Source organism: Haemaphysalis longicornis, unplaced genomic scaffold, assembly GCF_048455015.1.
Source record: "Haemaphysalis longicornis isolate Haplotype H1 unplaced genomic scaffold, Haemaphysalis longicornis Haplotype H1 scaffold_14, whole genome shotgun sequence".
In the NCBI taxonomy this organism is placed as follows: Eukaryota; Metazoa; Arthropoda; class Arachnida; order Ixodida; family Ixodidae; genus Haemaphysalis; species Haemaphysalis longicornis.
Window position 1 is genome coordinate 59,221,600 of NW_027526245.1, and position 19,042 is coordinate 59,240,641.

At 45.6% G+C, this 19,042-nt stretch overlaps 1 protein-coding gene and 1 long non-coding RNA gene across 2 annotated transcripts in view; one reads left to right on the forward strand and one right to left on the reverse strand.

Annotated features, from left to right (window-relative positions):
- LOC144165297 (beta-1,4-N-acetylgalactosaminyltransferase bre-4-like) overlaps positions 1-19,042 on the forward strand; it is a 72,238-nt gene that overhangs the window by 41,869 nt on the left and 11,327 nt on the right. Inside the window, exons 5-6 of the mRNA XM_077695415.1 lie at positions 1,873-2,057; positions 13,917-14,039. Of these exons, the coding sequence (XP_077551541.1) occupies positions 1,873-2,057; positions 13,917-14,039 (308 nt within the window). The remainder of the gene's footprint in view (positions 1-1,872; positions 2,058-13,916; positions 14,040-19,042) is intronic.
- LOC144165298 (uncharacterized) overlaps positions 1-19,042 on the reverse strand; it is a 54,391-nt gene that overhangs the window by 27,695 nt on the left and 7,654 nt on the right. The window lies entirely within an intron of this gene.

Sequence of the window (19,042 nt, forward strand, 5' to 3'; positions counted from 1 at the left end):
GGCAGTGGAAAGGAGTCCACAATGATTGCTTTGTTAGGTTCCCGCAGGTCTACACATATCCTAATTTTCCCGTTCTTTTTCTTCGTTACAACTATTGGGGAGACCCAAGGGGAACTGTCAATTTTCTTAATCACATCTGCCTGTTCTAGCCGATTCAGTTCAGCTTCCACAGATTCGTTCACCGCAAGCGGCAAGTGTCGTAATTTAGCGACATCCTTGCGTATCTTGACTTTATGCACGAAGCCCTTTGCAAGACCTAAATTCCCGTCAAACAGGTCAGAGAACTGGGATAGCAGATCATTAGAGAGCCCTTCCGGTTTACAAGAATTGTGGAAGCAGCTCAGTGACGTACCATTTATCTGTAGTTGCAGTGTGTTGATGGCGTCGATGTCCAGGAGGTTTTTCCCCGGTGGTACCACGTAGAAAAGGAGTTGAGCATGCTGGTTTCGATACTGGACTGCAGTGGCAAAGCATCCTTGAATGTTGATTTTTCTTCGTGAAAAATCGAGCAACGTCGCCGATGTTGGCTGGAGTGGTGGTGGAGGCCTCAGTTTGCTGTACCTGTCAGCAGCAAGAATTGAAACGGCAGAACCCGTGTCCACGAGGAAATCAACCAGAGTTTCTTGAACCTGTACTTGTATGCGAACTCCGGTGCTCTGTTCCCCGTTAAGTTCCAGTACGCAGAGATCTGTTGTATCGCGGTGCCGGACTTCTTGAACCGTGACGGACTCCTTGCTACGTTTCTCGCTACGATAGACTCTCTCGAATTGGCCTACCTTGCGACAGTTGTTGCAGGTGTTGTTCCTTGCTTTGCAAATACTAGAATTGGCTAAGTGTTTCGCAGAGCCGCAGCGAAAACAAGTCCTACTATTTTGTTCCTACGAGGAACGTTCGGCTGGCCCTGGCGGCAAACGCTTATCCACTTTTTGCACGTACCCTGCAGGGCTACCTGATGACAACTCCTTGGAATATTTTGCAGCTTCTTCGATACTTCGAGCAATTGTGAGGGCCCTGTCCAACGTCAATGAGGAACCTTCCAAAAGTAGCCGCTCCTGAAGTACGGTGTTGCTCGTCTTCTTGACGAGTTGGTCGCGTATGAACTCGTCGGCCCTGTCATTAAAGGAGCAGGAAAGTGAAAGTTCTCGCAGCGAAGAAACGAACATGTCCGCGGTCTCACCGGGCAACTGAACGCGTTGACCAAACCGCTGGCGTTCGATGACAACGTTAGTACTTGCTGCGTAGTAGGCCTCGAGCGTCTGTAGAGCAGTCTTGAATTCGTCTTCGTCCTCCATAGGTTGCTTCTCTGGTAGCGTGTAGTTGATTCGTTGACCCTAGACCCCCAGGCAATGTACAAGGAGCGCCTTGCGGCGTGCTGGCAGGTACGCGTCTCTTGCCGACGCTACGAGGTAGTTCTCGAACATCCGACACCATTGCGTCCACGGTATGGTGGGCTTTCCCGGTGTCGGTAGAAACAGCGGCGGCGGCGTCAGTGCCATTGAAGAAGATTGCAGTATGCCGTACTAGAGTTGTGACGTGGCGTTCCGCCCGCATCCGAAAAGGGTTACCTCGTCGACATTATGTTGTATCCGCCGCCCACCGAGTCACCATACGTGGCAGAGAGACGCAGACGCTACCTCGTACCCACAGAAAAGAGACCTTTATTTTTGTTACATGGTATTTATAACCGGCCTTGCGGTTTCTGATGATGATGCTGGAAATTGGCCACCTTAGCATTGTGCGCAACCTGGTGGCATGAACAGAACTACATTACACAACACACCAGAAACGATAGCAGCAAGTACTATTATGTGACGTGCTCAGAAAACGTGATAAGCTGTGATTGATTTTGACGTGAAAACATCGCTTTTACAGGTCGACAGCGAGAAGTTTAACAGAGCTAAGCTTCTCAACGCGGGGGTGTTAGAGTCTCTGGCGCTCTATGATTATCAGTGCTTTGTATTTCACGACGTCGACCTAGTGCCAACCGACGACCGGAATGTGTACACTTGTCCTGAAAACCCACGACATATGTCTGTTTGGATAAATGACCGCTCAGGGTAAGTCTTCTTCCGTTTTGCGAATTACATTTATCGTAGCATCGCGTTTGAAAGGGCAGAGCGTTGCCAGTGTTCACACGCTTTTCAAGGGGTGGACAAAAACATGTCAAGGTTAACCGTTTATTTCTTTATTTGTACCCACTACCTTCTGGTGCATGCGTTTATTACCTTTTGTGTTATGATATAGTGAGGCGCCCGCCGTATCTGCAGTCTTCAATTAAACAGAGGGTTTGGAACTCCCTTACGCCAAAATAGTTGCAAATTTTAAAATTTAAACTCATTTGGGTTTTTTCACCGAAGCCATCCTATTTGCCCTTTCAACAATATATAGCGACTAGTATGCAGTGTATAGGAGAATTTATTGCCATATCTCGTGTGTAGCATAATAATATGAGGGGAGTTTAACGCTACCGGTTTAGACCTCCGAGACTTAGAAAACCCGAGGCTGTCCGGCCCATTGACTGAGTGCTAACATCGGCGAAAGAAACAAATTCTTTAGCGATCTCTTTCCCCCCCACTGAAGCTCCGGGACATTAAAATACTACCAGATGAAGGAGCTAGCAGCTTTCGCCAAACGCTGGTTTTTTAGGTCCATGGACAAAAAAAGCTACCACATCCCATGCCTAATCTCGAAGCTTCTGATCTTCGAGGTTTTAATGCCCAAGTTCTTTGAGGCCCTAATGCAGTGGAGGCAAAACGATGCCCGACCGGCCTTATAGATCGCGACCTGTCGCTGGCAGCCTCGGCAATCGCAGCCAGCGCGCGGAAATGTTGCTGTGTATGGACCAGTGTGTCGAACCGAAAAAAATACCGGTTGGGTTACGCTTCTGGTTCTGGCAAAAGCATTTCGTTCCGGTTCATTCCGGATCGACAAATTCACGTTCTGAACCTGTTTGCGAAATGGTTCGGAAGCTTAGCGGTTCATGAACCGGTTAGATGAGTTGAATTATCACCGAAATCAGAAAAAAAAACAAATACAGTTTAAAACGACATTCAAATCAAAATAGAAACAAAACTTAAAATGCTGCTGTTCCCCAAGGGCAGTGCCGCAATTTCACAGCAAACTTTAAACACTTATGAGATATTAGAAAAACAGATGAAGTGGCGACAATTTACCACCTACTTTCTCGCCCAGATTTTATGTTATCCTAGCGACTAATCATAAAGCCACAACCAAGAAATATGACGGCGGGACATATTTTCTGCCCTTTCATTTAAAAAAAACTGCAATCGTCGCTATGGAATCGCTAATCACGCTAACCTTGAAGCCTTTCATTTAGACCTGAGTAATGGCGAGTTCAAATACCAGCGCTTAATACCAATGGTGCAATTTTTTTATATTTGAAACAAAACAGAACAATCCTACAACAGGCACATAAATACTACCAATAAATTTGAATATTTGATCACCCTGAATAATTTGTTAGCTGTCACATTATCGAATGTGTTAGCCACACGTTTGCTAAAAGTAATTTTTTTAGGCTCAGTCACGGCATTATTGCTCTGACCACTGCAATTCCTTTTGCGATAGCTATACCGGGTCTGTGCATTACAATCAGTATGTCATTGTACCGCCTGACCCCCGGCCATCGTTCCGTGTGCTACATTGCTGAATCTTATAGACGATTATGCTGTTACAAAATGAAAGGGAAATTTGACGCACGCAGCTTCAGATAAGACTTGTTTGGGTAGAGAAAGGACTTGTTTGGGTAGACGCGCTCAAATTCGTCCACAGCAGTACTCGTCTCCGGAACGAGGAGCAGTAGAAGTAATGTAGGTAGTTCGGCAGTTAGTACAAGTGCACCTTAGGAAAAAGCAGATCTGAAAGAGGCAAAACTGCAGAAAAAGCAGAAAAGATGATCGCAGTGCGAATGGGGCCGTGTGAGGTACCAGCCTGCCTTTCTGTACGTGTCATCTGCTTTATTATGTTTCTGCTTTCAAGACAAGGTCGACGGCTGCCGTTTTTTGCCAAGGGAATTATTAATTGTAGGTTTTAACGCGCCCACGCAAAGCAGGCGATGAGGCGCACCGTAGTGGAGGGCTTCGGATTAATTTTGACCACCTGGGGATCTTTAACGTGCGCCGAAATCTCGTACACACGGGATTTTTTGCGTTTCACCTCCATCAGAAAAGCGGCTGCCGCGGCCTGGATTCGAACCCCCGACCCCGTGATCAGCAGCGCAACGCCGTAGCCAAGGGATTAAGTGCGCACCTGAACAGCAATCCCTGACGTATCTGCTGTTATTTCTACCTGTAAAAAACAGAACTGGTCCACTGTATTTTTCTCAAAAACTGAACACAGCACACTTCCTTCGTACTGGTGACACGTTTGGTTGTGAAAGGAAGGGCAAAAAAAAGTATGGAGCAATATCCACGTTTTAGAGCTTTTTTTTTACTTATTCGGTTTTACTTCCTTTTTGCTTAATGTTTTAAAACAACGCGATTCGGCTTTTCTTTTCTGATGTTTTACATGTAACCACAATTTAAAAAAAAACTGGCAGCTTCGATGCCTCATGCTATATCTCTACTCCTAGGCGCCGCTTATATTGCAGCCCGGCAGAGTAATTTTAACCAGCTGGTGATATTAAACGTGGATCAAAATCTCGATACCCAGACGTTCTCGATTTCCATTTACTTCAGAACAACCGTCGTGGGAAGGGAGATCTCGGCCACTTGTGGTCAGCAGCAAACGGCTTAGCAACTGAGCAGCATCTGCGGTCACACTTCTCAAGTAAACAATTTGCAGGTGTCGGACCTTTAAACAAGTTATGAAATGCAGAATGTTTGCACACATCGGGTGTGGGCTTTCGCTGTTCCGCAGAGGAACACTCCTGCAGCCTCACTGCTCCAATAAAGTTGAAGCTAGGGAAGATCAAAGTCGTTTTATATCCCCTGCAAGCTGGACAGAAAAACATTTTGTTTGGTCAGCTTGCACTACGCTCGCGCTTCCAGCAGCAACACACTATTGCTAGATTGGGGCTCATGCAGTTCCCCAGTTGTTACATAAAGCTTGATAATGTTCAATTGTGTGGAGGGGAAAGTGCGCGAGCGGGTACGAATTTGATGCTACGTGAAAGAAAAAAGGCCTGAATTGCATTGACTGTGCAATATCAACAACAGAGGGTCGAACTGTTTCGGCATGAACCGGTAACCGTTATTTCTTTTTTCGGTTCAGTTCCGGTTCGGTTCAGTGTGATAAAAAAATAACGGTTTGGGTTCAGGTTCTGTTCCGGCAGAAATACCGGTTCAGTTCCGGTTTTCGGTTCGGTTCGGTTCAGGTTCGACACCCTAGTATGGACAGCGTCCTACGCTATGTGGTGTTAAATTTAACTCCAATCTAGGCAGCTTCGCTTCGCTGCAGTGTACCTTGTAGATTAGGCCGTAAAATGCAGCCTTCATACCAACCAGTAGCAATTGTACCTATGAATACGAATAGTGCCGGCCAGCACCGAGGATTTAACGTTCTAACTGGACCCTCTTGTTAGCTATGGAAACTTCCATGTACACAAGAAAACCACAGTGCTACCGCAGCTGCCTCATGGACGACAAGTATCTATTTTAGAGCATTTCCACGCATATAAGCATTGAAAAACTGCATCAACTTTGGCTTTGATTGCAAAAGAGAGAAACGAGACGTTGTTTAGGTTTGCGTGGATAAGATTTTATTTATGAGAAGCTTGTTTATGCAAGTTGAAAATTTCTCGCTGAAGACTAGAATGTGTGAAAAACAACGCCAAGAGGGCCATTCTCACCCTGCAAGTGCTGTTATTCTTACGGAGAAAGAACGTTGTTTTCCACTGAAGAGAGCAATATTCGATGGGAATCTCTTCAACGGCTTCGGCGTTGTCGCCTTATTTCTGGCGATCCTTGTGCAACCTGCCTTTGTGTTGCAGGTGCTATGAAACGCCATACAAAATAACGCCATGGAACGCCATACAAAACGTTCATTGCTGTGTACGCGTTTTTCAGAACAATATAATTCTGTGGTTAGGTTTAGGTGGACGATAGCAGGGTGCACGCTTTCGCCTATCGAGCCCAGTAACGATTACACGATAAAAATCTCTTATTAAGTGCAGAGCACTTTAGGCGCTCGCATTGTCGCCATAGCTCACTCGCTCGACCAAAGTATATAGAGCACCAAGGCGCCGTCCCGGGTAACGCTGTTGTCCGCGCCTTACTCCAGAGGCTTTGAAAACCAAGCGGTTTATATAGTCATAAGCGTTCGAAACTCGTGAAACGCTGGCGTTTGTCATACATCTTTCTATTGTGTAGCGCAAGAAAACTATAGGTACATTTGAGAAAAAATATACGTAATTAACCGGCAGCGCCCGCGTTCCTTCAGTTAAGTACGCCGGTTCGGTTGATTTTTGTAACCGCAAAATATGGCAGTGCAACGCCGGCACGTGCGGGGAGAAAAGCACAAAGAGAAGAGAGCTCCCGCTGGCGCAGTTTCAGGTAGGGGGCCCGCGAGCACTACGAATTCCGGGAATTTGAAATGCTGTGGGTGGCAGCAATTAGCGGATAACGGCGCTTCAGCTTATTAAGGCGAATCACCGCTCTGCACTTCCGACAGGTTTCACATTGAGTGGAACGGCTTTATATTTTTAATTGCACCGTCAAGCCCACATTCTGTGTGCACTTTATCCCGAATGGGAACAGGCAGACAGGGGGCACATCCACCGAGAAAACGACTACATAACGACGGTTGTCCGAGCAAACGCGTGAACAGCGCATATATGTGGTTCAAATGGTGCACAAGCCCGTGCAGTGGTGTCGGAAGGAATTAAAAACCACGCAAACAGTAACAAATCCGGCGCGCATTCACTCAGCATGGGCAGGTCATCATCTACAAAGCAGAATGCAAACAGAAGGACTGTTTGTTGCAACTTCGAGTACGAATTCCCAGCCATGCCAACCATAGCACTTTGAAAACGTTGAGGAAGAGGAAACGTCCTGAACGTATTGTTTTACTCTTGTGCTTAGAGATTTACCTCCCCTTTTTGTATGGGAACTCGCGGCTGCATTTTAGATGAGATGTACGATGCCCTGCACAATCAAATAAAAAAAATTCGCCGTGTATCAGCTACTTTCGTTGCAATTGTTGACGAAAGACGATCGTCGACTGGCGCCCCTGCCATGTAAATGTCTCTCTTCTCTTTCGCGCTCACATCTCATGCTGCTCCTCCCCCTCGTATCCTTCCTCCCAGAATAACACGCTACAGGTTTGCTGAAGTCAATTTGAAGTTACCGAGTGCCATCGCTACAAGTTGGGTGCCACGATTCAAGCGCTGCTGCATGGCGGAGACGCACGTGAATCGAAGCACCCTACTACAACGTTTACAGAACCATGTTTCCCTACTCCACGAGCTTTCCAAGGGGAACGTGCGTTGAACATTTCGTTGCTGTTGTCGTTTGATTTTCTAAATGCCGCCAGGTAGCACGGGCAACATCAGGGGACGGTTTTCTGCAGTTATTGTAGTATTTTATTTGGTATCGCAAAAACCAAGCTTCCTTGAATGTTTTAATAAGTTAAAACGGTAAATATTACTAAGGTATTGATTCTCTGCCTTGTATCTGCGCTGTATCTTGTTCCAGAATTAGACGCTTAGATTTGCATGCGGGTATATAGGACTGTTGCGCAATTTCTCTTTAACTTCGCCGGGTGGCTGAGTCAATACGGACCGACAGACATACAAACAGACCAAAATTTTAGCGTTTAAGTAGCCCAAGAAAGACTACCGCCTTTAAAACAGTCTTGTTTGTAGAACAGCTTCGGATTGCGAGAGTTCGTTTATATCGACTAAAAACTTCAGCTTGAACGAAAGAACAGGATGTTAGAAGGAAACACGGTCACAACGCTCACTGTCAACTTTCGTTTAATAACGGAAAAGCGACACACATACATGACACATTACAAAACGTTGACAAGGCGCGACACTCTTTCAATGTACTAGATCAGTGCCCAGGGTAGTCGCCAAACCCGCCGCGGTAGCTCAGTGGCTAAAGCGTTGCTCTGCTGAGCATGAGTTCGGGGATTGATCCCGGGCCGCGGCGGCCACTTTTATGATGGCGGCGAAAAGCAAAGACGCCCTTGTGTAGGTGATTTAGGTGCACGTTAAAGATGACCAGGTGGCCAAAATTGATCCGGAGCCTTCCACTACGGAGTGCCTCATCGGCTGCGTTGCGTCGGCGCGTTCAACGCTACAAGTCAACCAAAATGAAGGATAATTGCAAGATATTTTATTTATTTTTTTGCGAAAGCAAGTCTTGCGCTTCCAGTCTCGCAATTTGCATCACTGCGGTGCCGATATTCCTGACGGGACAAATTGCTGACAATATCCCGACAGATGTCTGTGCCAACTGAGCATTCTTTAACACGTGTCCCTCTTTTTCCAAAGAATGGAGCTGCTAGTACTTCAAAAAGAAGATGTACCTCTGATGGGGCTTTGGCTTCGGCTTTTTCAACTATATGGCAAGAGAGAGCTTGAAGTTGCTTAGTCGCATGGCTCACTCTACTCTGAGTTAGCTGCACAAGAGCCATCATTTCCGAACAACAAATTCTGTGGGGTAAAATAACTTGTTTGAAGAATTTTTGGTCCTCAGGTGAAAAAAAGGGTACGCCGTCCCCATCAACACCACCCAGGTTTAATTGTAGGGTGCGTCTAGAGCGTGAGACCTTACTTCAGGTTGTATTTTTGTTCCGTCTAACGGCTTCATGTTTACGAGTTGATTATCCCCATGCTCACACGGTTGCATTATCACATACCTATCATGATGGCAGTAACCAGGGGTGCTATTCCAGAAGGGCTGAGATAGCTCGCTCCAGAGTTTGCAGCTGCTCGAGTTAACAAAGTAGTGAAAGTACAGCATCCGATAAACCTCAGGCGACGCCGGCGCAATCGCGCGGAGCACGCTTCGCATTATCAGCGTCCCTGTGAGGCCGCTCACGCTGAAAAAGCACGGCTCGTGTGAACAACCGCGCGCAGCACCATCTCGAATCGAGTTGCAATATGTCCTACGTTTCGTGAAGTAGATAACCTAGCTATTCCTTTCGAAACTATGGCCTGCCCCCAGCCTTCCTTTAAAGCTCCGCTCTCTAAAAGCGGGGCCGGGCGGCTCCGATTTTCTCGGTGTTCTGTTCTTCCACTGAAATGTGTTTGCTAACTGGTTTGAGGGCGGCTCCAGTGCAGCTAAGCGCAAGCCCAAACCAAATATGCGAAGCAGTTCACTGTAGCGAAAGGAACGCGATTCTCCCGACTGTCAAACGTGACCGACTTTGCTTACTGGCGGACGGCGGGTGTAGTATGAGGCATCGCCCCAATTTACTGTGTCATGAGCGTTTTTCCACATATTACGGGTGCGTTTTAGACGTTGAAGGTGCGTCATCTTTCATCCATTGTGTGTTTGCTGTGTACGAATAGCTGCCATGGGAAATCTTGCAGTATTGGCCGCACGTATTGTTCGGATTAGAGCAAACTCAGACAGAACCCCCCCCCCCTCCCACTACTGTGGCAGCATTTGACTGACGGTGACTTGGGGATTTCGTTCATTCATTGTTTGCTGCTAAGCTTTGTTACCTGAGCATCACATGCAAGTGACTTCGTGGTTGCGACGCTACCCCACCGGAGAGTGGACGCCGTGGCAGCCATAGGTGGGTGGGGCTTCGGTCGCTACGCCACGCCAACGAATGGAGTGGGTGTGTGTGATTGACAAGAGAACTCGGACAAAACTCGGGAGAGGTATTGGCGGTGAGCGCGAACACAGGCGGCACTGCGAAGCGCGCCTCCGTGACGTCAGCTTAGGGATTCTCGCATTTGTCGTCTGCTTCATTCAGGATCGCTCTCCCTGCTTCGCTGCATTGATCGTCAACGTGGCAGACGGTTTCTATTGAGGCGTCCTATCGAACCATTCGTGCGATGTAATCAATGGCATGTATTCATTATTGGAGGCGATAATTCTGGTCAGCGTCTTTGTCGCTGTCAGGAAGCGGAGCATGGAAAGCTCGTGAAGGAAAGAATTGAGACGGAAACAGCTTGCCGCCAAAAGAAGGGCGAAGGTATCGGGTCCATATAAAAACAAGCGAATGTAAAGAGCTTAGTCGAAGAAGAGCTGGGAAGGGCAAAGTAAAATAAAAGAAACAAATTTGAAAAGGTGTAGTTGTTGCTATTCTTTTCTTGCTATCACATGCCCACTTGAGTGAATCGCCTTCAAGAGAGAGCTCTGAAGAGCGAATGGGCTCGGTTTTTGAAAATTTACAGAACTGTGAATTGGAAAAGCAAAAGTTGTAAGTTAATGCGTCACACGTGAACGGGCTGGCACTGAGAAGGACATGTGCACATCGGTCGTGATAGAACTTCGATTATAGGGAGGCTGTGGTTTGTGCCAGTTCTTTGCTGACCGATTCACTGTCAAATGAATGTGAAGACACTGACGCAAACACGGTATAGCAGAATAGAAGCCGGCCGAAGTAATGTCAAAATTTATGCAGAAAGACACAGAAATGAAAGCGAGAAAAAATATGCTATTGCAATGTATGAAATAAGAATTACCCCAAGTACAATTATGAGTGGTTATTAAGTAACCGAAGTACAATGTATCAGTTATTAATTATCGCCAAGCTTTCGCCTTCAAATCAGATAAGCAGACTTAAGCGCCCCTAGGAAATTTTGTATCTCAAAGCGGACGGAGGGATTCTATTGCACCGAGCAGCAAGTACTTTGAATGTGGCGCGTTCCCAGCACTGGCTTTGTGTTTTTTGGCAGTCGGCCTTAGTCACGTGATTGCATAGTCTGCCACCGACGGCAGAAATTGGCTGAAACTGCTGCTTAGGGCGGCAAATTTCAAACAAAACGCTCATAAGAACGCCGAAAATGAAAATAAAAAGTAAATGAATTTTGCAGTGAAATACAGATAAATGAAATGAAAGCGTTATCAAATAATCTAGTTGGATTCGCTTGCCCCCAGTAGCCACCAGTGCAGCAGTGGAACGAGAGAAAGCCGTCAGAAATGCACGACGCCCTAGTCGAGCCTCCTTGGAACGTTCTGCCCTTTATCGGTTAAGTCACCCCATAATCAGCAAATAGCATGAATAGCTTTTTTAGAGCTCTTGAACTCCCCCTCGAAATATTATGATTACGTTACGTTGGCATCGCTAGAGCTGGTGTTTCCCGAGTTTCGATCAATCTCGGGCCATCTGGAATAGCACCCCAGATTCTTCTAGGATTTGAAGACTTTGCTATTGAATTACCTATGCCCTGCCTTTTCAATTATATCTCTGTCACCAGTGGTGCTTTGGCTGTTCTGTTCTTGTGTATGGCGCACGTCATATTAAGTGCCTTAGCTTTCAGGTGAGGCTATAAGTTTGGAGACGCAAAATGGGTCCCATTATATGGGGATATATGACGCCAAGGGTCCGTACGCATTACGGAATGGCTGCGCGGCCATATTATGTTCCAACTATCTTCAACGAATTGCCTGACGAATTGTTCTCTTCAACAACACGGAAACGCTTGCGTGCTGCTACGCTGGAAATGGAAATATGCTGAAGTATGCATGTGTACGTGATGATTGTTAGCTATTTCTTTGTTCTCTAATTGTTTTCTTGTGATGAGGAAAATGCCATCCATGTAGCTGAAACCCATGTTGATTTATTGTATCTCTGTTTGTATGTTTGTCTTTGTCTCTTCGATTTGTCGGTTGTTGTATGCTTTCCTTTTTTCTTTCCTAGCTTTAATTTTCTGTCTTCTCTCTTTTTTTCCTTTCTCTTTTTTTTCTTTTTATCTTTTCTCTTTTCTTTGATTTGCCTTTTTTTTACCTTCCCATTCAGTTACCACTGTCAAAGAGTCTTTTTTGCAGAAGTGAAGGCCGTTGCGGCCGGGCGACGCCGCACAAGCCCACCTGTAGGCTTTTGCGACCCCATTTTCTTCTGTACGAACTCCTTGATAATAAACGATGATTAATCTTACTAAAGCTATACTTTTTTCAACTCGTAGCACTATGCTTCCTGACGGGACAATTGTAAGTGGGTATCCCTTGCGTCCTGCCTCAAGCTGCCACGCTGAAACTGATTTTGTAGGGCATATACTGAGCTGCCTCAAGTCAGACGTTAAATCCCATATTTCTGGCGGCTTCACCACGTAAATATTCAATCAGTTGCTTACTTTGAAAAAAAAAAACAGTTGCTCATCTCCCACCTGGCTGGACTGTGGTGGAATCAAACTACTGAAAACGCATTTCTGTGTTCTGCAAATAAAATTTCACATCCACCTCAAATTGAAAGCAATGGAAGCAATGCAGTTTTCTCGTAAACTTCACAGGTGAAAAAAACTCGTCCTTGTCGAGGTCAAGATTTTCGTTCGAAGAAAGTTACTTTCCCTTGGTGGTTTCCCCTAAATCTGGTCGATTAACAGGTGGGTATTATAGACGACACCACTGTGCGAATATCTTGTACTCAGCAGTGCAAAAGCGGACGGTGCAGCTAACGGAGGAAACACGGGTGGAAGTTTTGGAATATAGGACATTTACAAGTTGGGCGAGTTGATAGGTCTTAATATCTAATTACAGCGCGACAGAAGAAACAAACAGGAGAATAGCAAGAGGAGGAGTGCTGAATCTCTACCTAATTTATTATACACCTTCCACACGCATTTATACTAAAGGCAAGCAACGCCACAAGTGGAAGAGTTGCATAACAGAAACACTATTTGTCTGTTGTTGTTTACGAAATGAAACTTTATCAGTTAGCGGGATCGAAGTGTGGCTTACAAACGTTTCTCGCCTCATATTATTACGATAGGTTTCAACTATCTCTCCATGTAACGGGTTCGGGTGCTTAGTAGCAACATCAGTTTCCTCAAACACTGGGTGACACCCGGATGTGTTGCAATGTGAGGACAAAGGCGACTGCGGACGTTTGTCTATGAAGAGCGCGTGCTTTCACAACCTAATATTGGCACACCTGCAGTCTGCCTTATGTAAGACGTGCTCTCCGAGATGGAACTCGGTACACGACGCCAGAGTGACACTCCACATATATGCTTCGCGCCGCACCCCGTTTTGGCGGGAAACTGGAGGTGTTTCCTCTATCGCGCTATGATTAGATGTGAAGATTTCTGAGTTTAAATGAAGTGAAGGAAACGAATTTGCCCTTGTCAGGCAATGCGTATGCGGGGAAAGAGGCGAACAATTTATTTAGCGGAACGCCTTCGATGGGTTGGTAAACGGAGTCGTTGAAGACACCCAATTTGATGGAGACAAACTGCGAAAGTTTGTAAGAAAGAATATCGGAGACCAACATTAAAGATCTGAGAGAAAATATCTGAGCAGGCCCTGGTCGTCCAGTAGACACAAGCATGGTGGTGATAATGATAGTGTATATGTGGACTTTCCAATGTTGTTAACTGCACAGAACTGATCTCGCTATACTCCAGGCGCGTCGGCGAAGTCCGAAAACAGGTGTTTTCGAGATCTAGATATTGATTGAGAACAACGTCGGGGAAAAGTTTCTTTTTGAAGTTTGAACAATAAGAGTTCTCATTTCAGCACGTATGCCCGCAGCAATCGCACGCACTTGTTTTTTGATGTACTTGACGCTAAAACGACAGAGTCCAGCTACGTAAAGATTGAAACATAGAACTGCTTGCTTTGAACTAGTGTGCGCTGTTTCATGTCACAAATTCCAATTTGGGCAGTCTATGTAGTGTACCAAAAACTAACGCACAGATACATAGGTTTACACATTGCGGGAAACAGTAAAATTAGTCGTATTTACAAAGAGTCACTTCCACGGTTGTTAGTTCTCATGAAAACTAAAACAGAACAAACAAGTGCCAAATGTACTAACAATTTGCGTCGTTTCAGGGTACCATATGATGAAATGTTCGGTGGTGTCAGTGCAGTGAACAAAGAACAAATGCTGCTTGTCAACGGATTTTCAAATGTGTATTGGGGATGGGGTGGCGAGGACGACGATCTGTTGTACAGGTAAGTGTTATTTTTCGGCAAGAACAATTCTTGCCATAAAATGTGCAGCACAAAAGAGCTCGCGTTTAGCATTTATAAACCTACACTGCCACGAGCGAAAGAAGATTATGCATACAGTATTTTATAAAAGTTTGTCTTTAAGCGAAAGAGAGACTACGGTTCTAGGCGCCACTGAGACCACCGTTGAACCCTTCCATATTAATGTGTTTTTCTTGCACCGAAGAGCGTGCGCGTACGGCCCGGCCGGCACTGATCGACAAAGCACACGCCAGCAGGCATCCCACCATCGAGCAGCGCGATACCTCAGCTGCGATGCTCCGAGCCAGCCAAGTGATAAGAAAAAAAGCGCAGTATGCCCGGCGGTGGCTCAACGTTGACGCGACGCAATAAATTACCTTGAAAGAGGTAGCTAGTAGAGATCTCGCTAAAAAAATTTACATGAATTTATACATGTCTTTTTACTAGTTCCAGTGCTCAGAATCAATCCGTCTTTAAATGCAACTTTTACACTGCAGCATTCTTAGACTTCACCAAAAGAGTAACATTGTAGTAAAAAATGATATTCATGTAAAAAATGAGGAAATAAGAAGTCAACAATACATGATTGGAAGATACGATTTCCTAACATAAATGACGGCCATGATGACGATTAGGGTGACCCGACCGTAGTTGTATAGTAACCGTATTTATTGAAAAGCAATAAGTTGTCAATTGCCACAAGAACAGACCTAGAGTACCAGAAATCAGGCGTATTCTCTTTAGCCACCATCCCTTTCGGAGGCTCTTCCAGGCTTGAAGTGAAGCTCTTCTGAGGTAATTAAGACAAAATCAAATTAAAAATCGATACTAGCCCGGATGCAAAATTTAAAATTCACGTGTTCCAGGCAGCATTATTGTGCTTGGGCCAAAGGTAGAGGTATTGCCTGTAAGGGAATGCCAGTAGGCCCATACGTGCATATGCCACTAATTTTTCTGTTAGTAATGGTAAATGGCCACCAGGCTTATAAGTTACATTAGTGTTACACCTAATTACTCACATATCTCAGTATTCCTTATGATGTGAACCGGAAAGAATTAGGGTTTAATTGTGGAACGTATATGCCAGTATTCTATTTACCCGAATGCCTGCCAAGCGGTGCTAACTATTTTAAAAGGGCGGGCGTCGCTTTGAAGCGACAAGGTGTAGGCTTGCAAATGCATGTGTTCTGGGTTTGAGGCTTAGCTTGGAGGGGGGGAAACGATAGAAATGAGGCGGTGCATGATGAGGGTCACCGTCTATAGCATGGCGCAAAGCGAAGCCGGTATCTTGAAATACTTCGACAGAAGACGTACAACGCCAAGATATCGAAGGGCGATCCGAGTGATCCCCCGTATTTGTGGGAATGTAAAAGTTGTGTAGAAATTAAACCAATTACGCCAAGAAATTATGCCGAGATACCAAGACGACCTCCAACGAAAGTGGTAGTGCTTTTGAGAAGTTAGGCGAGCGCCAATAAAAAATGGCATGATGCCTGTATGGAGAGCGGAACACCTAACATTGTTTGAAACAGCCTTAAATATTTTGACACCAGATAATAGCTAAATGACAAAACCTGAAGTACAGAAAAAACCATAATTATATAAAGTGGAAAATGAACAGTCCCGAGCACAGAGTGCTGAGGGACATTACTTTTGGCCTCGTAGAAGGGGCAAGAGTGTCGTTTGTACGCACGAAGCACGATCTATACGATAAGTAATTACATACGAGGAATTACGAGAGTGTTTATTTCAAGCGAGGTATGCGCGAAATAAAATTATGGCGCTACTGTGATCACCAGACGCCGCGAGGGCAAGTCGCCCGCCTGACCGGATCTAGCGGCACGCCGCGTTTGACATTCCAAACCGGGCTGGTTCCTACGGAAAAGAGGCTTCGGAAGCAGCCGGCTTGATGGTGTCTTGTAGGTCAGTATAAATGGGCGCACAGGCCGCTCCCGCATTTAAAAGCATTTCGTGTTCCCTCCCTGAAAAATCATAAAAGTGGAAGACAGCCTTCCCGGTAGATAGATGTCGGGATCGGCCATTGCTTGCACACGTAAAACATAGCGTTGCCTGCCTGCACGAGAGCACCTAGGGCTGATAATTTACTCCCTAGGCAGGCAGCACCGGTGCCTCGCTGCTACTTCTTGACGCAAACTCAACGCAAAAAATCAGGAAAGGAAGACGGGAGATGTAAATGCTAGCTTATTTTACTTATATCTGAACAAATCTTTTCTGTTTCTTGTGGAACAAAAGCCGGGAAAGCTACGAAGCGTATCATCTGTCAAATAAAACAAATTTATTTTAGTATTTGGTGTGCTTTTAAATACCGCATTGTGGCAGACGACATCACAATATTAGTACAGATCGAAGTAAACAAAATTGAGTTGTTCTCTATCCTGCCCGGCTTTCTAAGCAGGCAGCATAAAACTTTCTACATTGGTGATGGTCGATCTCAGGGAGAGAAGGCCGTGCTGCTGACGTATCAAGAGGGCGTGTACACTGAATGCGAGTCGTACATGTAGTATGATATAAAATAGTGTTGAAGCAAAGCAGAAAATAGAATTCCGGCGATAGTATCTGGGATTTATTTTTACCGTGGGTTAAGTATAGTAACTACCCTCGCAGTCTTCAAACGGGATGGTGACATACCCGTCTTGAGGGAAGTTTGAAATATACACACCAATACCCAAACAAAGAGATCCCTAAACGACTTTTGCGCTTCAGAGAGAATGCAGTCAAGGCCCAGCAAAAATCAAGGCGGAAATTTGGGCGAGTCGGAATACGTTCATCTTGCACAGCGTAAAAAACACACGGGACACGAGTAAGAAATAGACACAAGCGAAAATGTCGGCTTTACTGGCTTTAGAGCACTTCCACAAGACTTTGGCAAACCTACGTTTCTGAGCTTTTATCTTACCATGGGGACATTTGATGCGTTCCGCACTTTTCGTGCCTTATACTAAACGGAATTGTACCGCAATGCTTTTAGGGACGTCGGGAATTCTGTCGCCATTCTCATCAAGAAGGTTAATTTTTCCTGGAGAACTTACGGAGCTTTGTGTAGGGACGTGACCCCAGAACGCTTTAGGGTTTGGTGGCAGATCAGCTTCAATGGCAGCAATGTAACTGCGCCTATCCCACGTAACCCGATATTGTAAGCGACGTGACTAGACGAATCTCACTCGGCCAATTGTCTTGGTCAGTATTCTTTTCTTGTTTGTGTGCTCGATTCTTTCTTCTAACAGGCTTTCTTAGTTCAGCTGAAAACCTGTTGCACTTATGGCTCTTGTTTTGTGTTTTTAAATAGTAATCTACTTACGCTGTCAGTGAGAACTTCTGTAAAAAATTCAGTCTGCTAGTCAGCGTCATTGAAGTTTGTGATGGCGACCGATTTCTCTCATTGAGGAAGTGAAATAAGCAAGTATAGTCTCTACGAGCGAAGTTGGAACCACAGCTACTTTGTGTGCTGACAGAAGGAATGTAGTGAATTTAGGAATGTAGTGTACTTCACATTAGAAATTGGAGTGAGCAGGTTGGTTTGTGAAACTTCCCAGGTTTTACAACACCAACATAACTGCGTAAAAACTGAACGCGTGCTAAGCAACTAAAACACAAGACTAAAACGTTTACACCAGAATTCCCAATGAAGTTACCTAGCTTTAATGAAGCAAAAACAATTCACGGAAGCTCATACTCGGACACAAGGCTTCAATGTCAAAGGTGTTTTAGGCGAGAATTAATGGACAAAAAGTTGCGTTTTGGCATCGTTATGGTGCCGTGGTTGACATGATGACATAGCGGCATGACATTTCAATGACCTCATGTTGAGCAAGGCCAAATGAGCTCGTCGTTTGGTCTGTTTTCGTACGGCACTCCGCAAGCGCGACTTATCGTCTGTAGTTGATGCTTTTTGCACCGAGCCTCTCGAAGGGCGGCCTCTTCCTCGGCCGTGCGAACTAACCACTAACGGCCGAGGCGAGCCAATGATCAACTACAGCAGCTTCGACATTCAAGTGCCGGCTCTGCTACGGTACATACCGCAAGCGCACGACAAGCGCGAGGCGTACGCTTTGATGTGTCTTTCTCGTTCTGAGCAAGTGTTGCTACGATACGGCGAACGCTGGAGAATTTTTGTGGCCATTATTGGCCAATCAGCCTGAGTGAGTATGCTCTAGGAGACGAACGCGTGGTGCCAGTGCACATGTGCTAGGCATTTTCTTGGTAGATTTAACTGCGGACTAAATACACAAACAATTTTCTCATCGCTGATACTAAACTAAATATGATGAACTCTAACATTTCTCGAATAGCGGATGGGACTCCTGATCACCACTACATTATTCCTGAAGTTATCGGTGCGTGGAAGTCACCTGTGATCAGGAAATTGAAATCACGGTTGGGGGTTTTACCAGTTTCGAATATATTTAAGGTATTTTTGAAGTTAGCAGCGCGAGTCTCGGGGTGTATGCAGTAGGAGGCATTCACACCGCCAATAAAGCACCTCTATTCAGACAAACGCAGTTTTCAATTCAGGGTTCAGGAGCCGTTCACACGAACGGAATAATATAAGGCAAGCATTACACGGCCACACCGTTGGCCTCAGGAATGGTGATGGTCGTGCCTAAGAATTTGGTAATTTGGCTGAAAGGGGGAAGTAGAGGTGATGCCTGGGCCCAACCAGGTTTCAGTAAGAACAATAAAAGAATGCGTCAGAAAAATGTTCAGCCAATTTTGTTCGTAGCCTAAAGACATTTTGGTGAAAAAAATCCTAACTGCAGTTAGCTCTCGTGCTGACGGCTTCGTTCGGCACGGATTGTTTGCTCACACAGCTCACTAAAAAGACTTCAAGAGGAATTGATACGGCCAAAGCGCTGAGTCGATCAGCATCTCGAAGCACGCGTCGTCCTGGGCGACGCAGACGGGGACGTACGAGCCATGTCTCGTTTTTAGCTGCTTGGGCAGGATCGGCAAGCACCCACACATCA